Consider the following 6072-nt stretch of genomic DNA (forward strand, 5'->3'; position numbering starts at 1 on the left):
TCTTTGGTTTTATAGATTTATGGGTTCAAATAACTTCACACATTGTGTTCCAAGCTGTTAAAAGTGTCAAAAGTTTTCTATTTACATGTTACTACAGTGTTGTAATCACAACATCCAATCAGAGGTGTTTAAGTTAAACAAACCTCAGAAACCGCTCATGACTAATAACGGAGTTTGTGTAATAATGAGGTTAAGGTTTGCACGTTTGTAAACAACGTAGATTATTTGAAGGTAGTTATGCCTAGTATTAATAAAGCTATTTTCCCCCTCCAATACTTTTGAAAGTGATATTAAATGTATTTATTCCTTGAGAGCATGTGCCAGGACCGTCCTGGGAAGTTTTCAGCTTTTTCACCCCTGATAAATCTGCATCCCTGGACAGTTAAATGCTTTAGTCTTAAGTGCTTGTCAGAATGAACATTGTGCAAAGATGGAGATAAAATTTTATTCAAAGTTAGACAACAACAACAGGAGGATCCACACACACACTCCCATTGCCAGTGGTTCACCTGGGCCTTGTTCAGGGAGACTACAAGAAAATGGACAACAAATCACATCAGCTGGCAGATAATAGAAATAAGTCACTGTAATAGATCATGAACATCTGAGTGAATGTACACAAATTCTGAACACACTCACCTTTCCATCGAAGCAGGTCTCTGTGCAAGGCGACCCAGAGGGCAAGCACACTTCAGTAGAGCACATGAAGTAAATCTGTTTGCAGGGAGGAACACGTGAACCACTGGCTTGTCTTTCCAAATCATGCTTCTGATCATGTGTTTGTGTAGTTACCTCCTCATTCAGGTATTTTCTGGTGGACAAATCCATGAACTGAAAGGCTTTGATCTCAAAGCGACGCTGGTGCCGATTCTGAGGAAGATGTTTCATATAAAGGATGGAGGTGCTGCCAGAGTCGAGAGGATTGGGGCATCTGCAGAATAAGTGTAATACACGAATCAATGCTGAATAAGACATCTGAGAAGAGCAAAACTTCTAACTTTCCTGTTTAATATTATAAAGCTGCTTTGACGATCTGTATTGTATAAAGCACTATAAAAAAAAGGTGACTATGCATATCAACTATTTTTACGGAATTAACTGAACTGAAATGAAAGGCTTTGAAGTGCAACAGGTAACTATGGAATGTTAATGAGCTTAAAATATAAAAATGCATACAAATCAAATATGGCACGGTTTCTTACCCATCAAACAGCAGAATCAGGGCGCTCCGAGCAGAGCGTGGATAGGCCACACAGTAGTGAACTATGAGAGTCGCTGCAGGTTTTCGAGACTTCAGGCGCAACTCCAGATACACAGGCTTCCCCAAAAGAACATGTAGGGGCTGATGACACTGTGGATAAAACTTGGTGAAAGTCTCATCTGCCAAAAACAAACAAAAAAGGGGTCATCTCAAATAGTAAATGCTATGACCGTATGGCATATTCCATCACTACTGATTAATCAGAGAGACCAGGGCCCGTATTCACAAAACATCTTAAGGCTAAAAGTAGGAGAAAGGAGAAGGAGAAAATCTGAAAAATAATGGACGTGTCAGTCCTAAATTTATGACTCCTAAATTTTTGCTCTAAAAGTATTTCACAAAGCGTTTTTAGCACTAAAACTAGCTCCTAAATCTGTGAAAGGTTAGGAGTAGTGAAGAGGACTCCTAAGTCACTAAGACCAAGCCACAAACTATCCTAAAACAGCTGTTGCTGGAAATCTGCCTCGGAATATAAACAATTTTAGAAACGTTTGACGATAATGAGCTTTTAAAAAGGTATCCCCCTTTGGTTTTCGAGGTTACCCTAACTCCTAATTTTCCTTTGTTTATATTCTTGTTTTCATTAACCCGTTGGGCAAGTAGTAACAGCTGTGTCCAATTTGGTTTTCTTTTACGTTTGCATGCATTACTGTCAGTCAATTACCGGAACACATACTTGTTTAATTAGTGACGCTTTGCCACATTCATATAAAGATTTTAAAATGCAGGCTATTAACATTTTTATTTTTAAACCTTTTTGAATATGATATCACGCTCCACAATATTTCTATGAATAAATCTCTGACTCAGCCAATCACTGTGCGCATAGCTAGTAAGCATGCTGACATCATTCATAGCAACGAGGTCTGAGCTTACTCTGAGCTCAAGCCTTCTCTCTATTCCTTAGTAAAAGTTTCTCAGCAGCTTTGTGAACAGGTTAAGACAAAACTCTTAGCTAAAATTTTTTGCTGCTATTTAACTCTTACTGGTAAGAAAATGTTTTGTGAATATGGGCCCAACTTGACATGGCTATTGAAGTTTACCCATAGAGATTAAAAGCTGAACTTCAAACCGTCCTTCAGACAGCAGGTATGGAGGCAGACTGGGACTCATAACCATGTATCCCGCACTCGCAAGCACTGGTCCGCCAACCATGGGAGAGGCTGCAACCCTCCGGTAGCGGCATTCGACCATCAGTCTCAGGAGCACAGAATTAAAGACAAAGGAAGAAAAATAAGACACATAAGCATACAACAGCAGCCTGTAAGATTATGAAAAAAAAAAAAAAAAAAAAAATCCAACTTTCGAAAAGTTCTACTAACAAATGTAAAAAAAAAAAAAGTAGCCTGAACATAGAATTTTTAGGAGAAGTCAGTTTAAAAGTTGTTTACCTTACTTAGATACTCAAATATTTGTTCACAACATACCAATGTTCTCCCAACTTTCCAAATTGAGTCATCTGAACAAACAATTTTACATTGCAATATTACAATATAAATATTATATTCTAAAACAGTATTGCACAAGTTCCCAGCATTGCAGCTTGAAAACATGGTAAATTATTAAAATAAGTTTTACATTTTACTGAGTTAATTTATGCTGCTGCGGTCACTGTCAGTTAGCTGTCATGTGGATCAGTTCATATTTTTACCAATTTAAAATTTGTTGATCCTCACTATGATTGAGAATCGTGTGCTGAAGTACTTTATATGTGCATCTTATTGCAACTTAATACATTTGTCATACATCAGCACAAATGTTTGCCTTTAGTTAAGAGGCAGATACTACCCATATTATACAGCGGGCTTTGAAAATAATGATACAGCTAAAAGAGAGTATTGTAAAAGAGGATTAGCATTGATAAATAATCTTTAGTTGATCTGACAGATCTTTGAAAATTCAACAGATTGACTTTTATTCATTAGATGAGCTAAAGTTTTTAAGTTGTCGGTTGCTTGTTGAGTTAACTTAAGTTGAGTGTGATAGGTTGCCTTATTAGTTAGGTTAGGTCAAGTATTTTTTTTTCCCAGTGAAGACTTGGAACCATATGTACTGATAAAAAATGCACTATAAGACCAGGAACATGCATTGAACGCAGCAAAAGAACATTAAAAAACCTGATTGGGTTATCCCTGAAGATCATGCCGTACTTCAGGTTGCGAACTCTGATGATGGTCTGTACCTCAGCCAGGTAAATTATTGTTTCGCCAATGACCTGTAGAGCAGCTCTCCTCTTATTTCAATGAACCGAGTCAGTGTAGAAAAGAAGCTGACTCACAAAATACTCACGAAAGAGCGTGTTTCACACTCAGAGACAGAAAACTTGAAGATGGCGAAGTCTTTGTTGGAGATAACAGGCTTGCAACCAGGCTTTCCAGCAACCATCAGGCTCATGGGGTTCACAGAGATGTGTGTGAAATCATTATAAACAACAAAGACAAAGTTCTTATCAGCAGTGCATTCTGGGAAAATAAGTGGGTTGAGCCAAATTAAACAATTTGAAAACACGTTAAAACCATAAACACATTAAAAAAAAAAAAAATCTAAGTTAAGCAGTACATAAGTGCTGTCAAACGATTAATCGCATCCAAAATAAAAACTTATTTTCATAATATATGTATGAGTACGGTGTATATATTATGTATATATAAATTCACACACATAGTATATATTTTGAAAATATTTACATGTACATTTATATTCGTATAATATTATAAATACACATTTAATATGTAAACATTTTTCGTAAATATATCCACGCATGCGTGTGTATTTATATATACATAAATACACCGTACATAAACATTATGCAAACTAAAACTTTTATTTTGAATGCAATTAATCATGATTAATCGTTTGACAGCACTACAGTAAAACAGATCACATCCATGAAAAGGTACACTGGTACCTCAATATGCTTTCTCAGATTTGATGGCAAACTTTTGAAGCCAGATATTTACTTAATGAAAGTTATAACTGAAGCTGAAATGTGCTTGTTGCATGAACAAAGCTCATTGGTTCTCACACAACAGATGCATACGTTTGAGCTTCTGTTTACCCATTTAATGCATGCAAGATAAAATAAAAATGCATAAATGTAACAAGTATTTGAATTGAATTCAATTTCAATTTGTAAGGAATAAAAAGTGCTGCTTTTTCCTCAGAAATGTAACCAAGTGAAAGTACAAGTACCGTACTTGGGTAATTTTGGGGGATTTGTTCTTTGTTCAAGTATTTTACACCCCTAAGAGTGTGTGTGCACTAAGTGGACCGACCTAAAAACTGCAAGATTTTAGGTACTTATAACACTATGTGAAATGACTTGTCTTAATAGACTTAAGTTTCTTGAATATGCAGTTTCAGAAGTAGATGGAGTAGATGAGGACATACCATCCATGGGATAATAGCAGACTGCAGTCTCTGCATCAAAACAGCATCCTTTAGCCAGGCAGCCGTCTTGCATTATATCCGAGGTGTCACACAACACCCTCTGATCGGCAGAGATGCTGCAGCCTTAAGAGAAATCACCTCTTACTTTGAGAAAGACCGACACATCAACACTTTGGCGAATTAGTGGCTAATTCGTCTGAATTCATACAGTCTCATTTGTACGTTCAATCTGTGCACAATCTGCTCCCTAAAAACCATACATTTTCATGAGTCACGTTCACCAGTGGGGTTGAAGCACAGCACTTTTAGAGCAGCAGTGAGCTGTGTGAGTGGGACTGATGTTCACCTCCAGGTTTGCTGTTGAGCAGCAGAGGGCCTGCTGGAGGCAGGGCAGGTGATGCCTGGGACGGTTGTGTCGGGGGGAGTTTTGCACAAACTGGCATCTGATCTGACCGCACACTCAGCTGTTTTAGGGAAACAGCGAGGCGTTGGTTTGCATCACAAGACACTGTAGCGATATCCAACTGTCTGGCTTCATCTGGATAGAGGACCCTCAGAGTGTAATGGCCATCCTAAAAAGACAAAACTATCATAAAGCTGAGCACCTGTTTTTTTTGGACAGATGCTTTAAGGAGATAAGCAGGCTTGAGAAATCAAATGAAAAAGGTCGCAGATTTGTCTCAGAGGTGGAACAAGTCATTACATTTGGATGAAACAAACATTTTTCTTTGGAATACCACGCACCGACCTATTTTGGAATAGGCCCATGAATGTGTATAAAGTTAAACAGATTGTTAATTCATCCTCATGTCATTCTAAACCTATAAGAATATCTTCCCTTTTGATGGTCAATAGGATCCAAACAACATTGACTTTTACTGTACACTCTAAAAATGCTAGGTTAAATACAGCCCAGTGCTGGGTGAAATATGGATAAAACCAGCAACTTTTTTTTTTTGACTCAGCGGTTGGGTTAAATGTTTAACCCAGGGCTGTCCAAACTCAGTCCTGGAGGGCCGGTGTCCTGCAGATTTTAGCTCCAACTTGCCTCAACACACCTGACTGGAATATTTTACCCAGCACTGGGTTGTATTTAACCCAGCATTTTTTTGGTGTATATAGACTTTTTGTACATGTTTGAAAAGACATAAGGGTGAGTAAAGGACTGTTGCTTTAATAACTGACTTGATGTTAAATTCAGGAGTAGAAATCGAAATCGTTAACTTGATTGCACAGATACTATTGAACTGAACTGGACGATGACATCACCGAACCAATGATGAACTTACTTTAACTGAAATTGAGCATTTACTGTTGTCCTTTTGCATTATTAAACACGGTTTTCCTATTTAATACTGTAAAGCTGCTCTGACACAATCTGTATTGTTAAAAGCGCTATATAAATAAAGGTGACTTGACTT

The 6072-nt window shown here is 37.5% G+C and overlaps 1 protein-coding gene across 1 annotated transcript in view; it reads right to left on the reverse strand.

Moving 5' to 3' along the window:
• Positions 1–431: 431 nt before the first annotated feature.
• Positions 432–6072, reverse strand: part of LOC107700649 (zona pellucida sperm-binding protein 1-like) — a 7133-nt gene continuing 1492 nt past the window's right edge. The window contains exons 3-11 of the mRNA XM_016502383.1: positions 4998–5223; positions 4652–4774; positions 3551–3723; positions 3379–3476; positions 2305–2459; positions 1203–1380; positions 793–931; positions 640–714; positions 432–529 (exon numbers count right to left, since the gene is read on the reverse strand). Coding sequence (XP_016357869.1) covers positions 521–529; positions 640–714; positions 793–931; positions 1203–1380; positions 2305–2459; positions 3379–3476; positions 3551–3723; positions 4652–4774; positions 4998–5223 — 1176 coding nt within the window. The 3' untranslated portion in view covers positions 432–520. The remainder of the gene's footprint in view (positions 530–639; positions 715–792; positions 932–1202; positions 1381–2304; positions 2460–3378; positions 3477–3550; positions 3724–4651; positions 4775–4997; positions 5224–6072) is intronic.

The sequence above is a fragment of the Sinocyclocheilus anshuiensis genome, unplaced genomic scaffold (assembly GCF_001515605.1).
Source record: "Sinocyclocheilus anshuiensis isolate Anshui unplaced genomic scaffold, SAMN03320099.WGS_v1.1 scaffold1360, whole genome shotgun sequence".
Classification (NCBI taxonomy): domain Eukaryota; kingdom Metazoa; phylum Chordata; class Actinopteri; order Cypriniformes; family Cyprinidae; genus Sinocyclocheilus; species Sinocyclocheilus anshuiensis.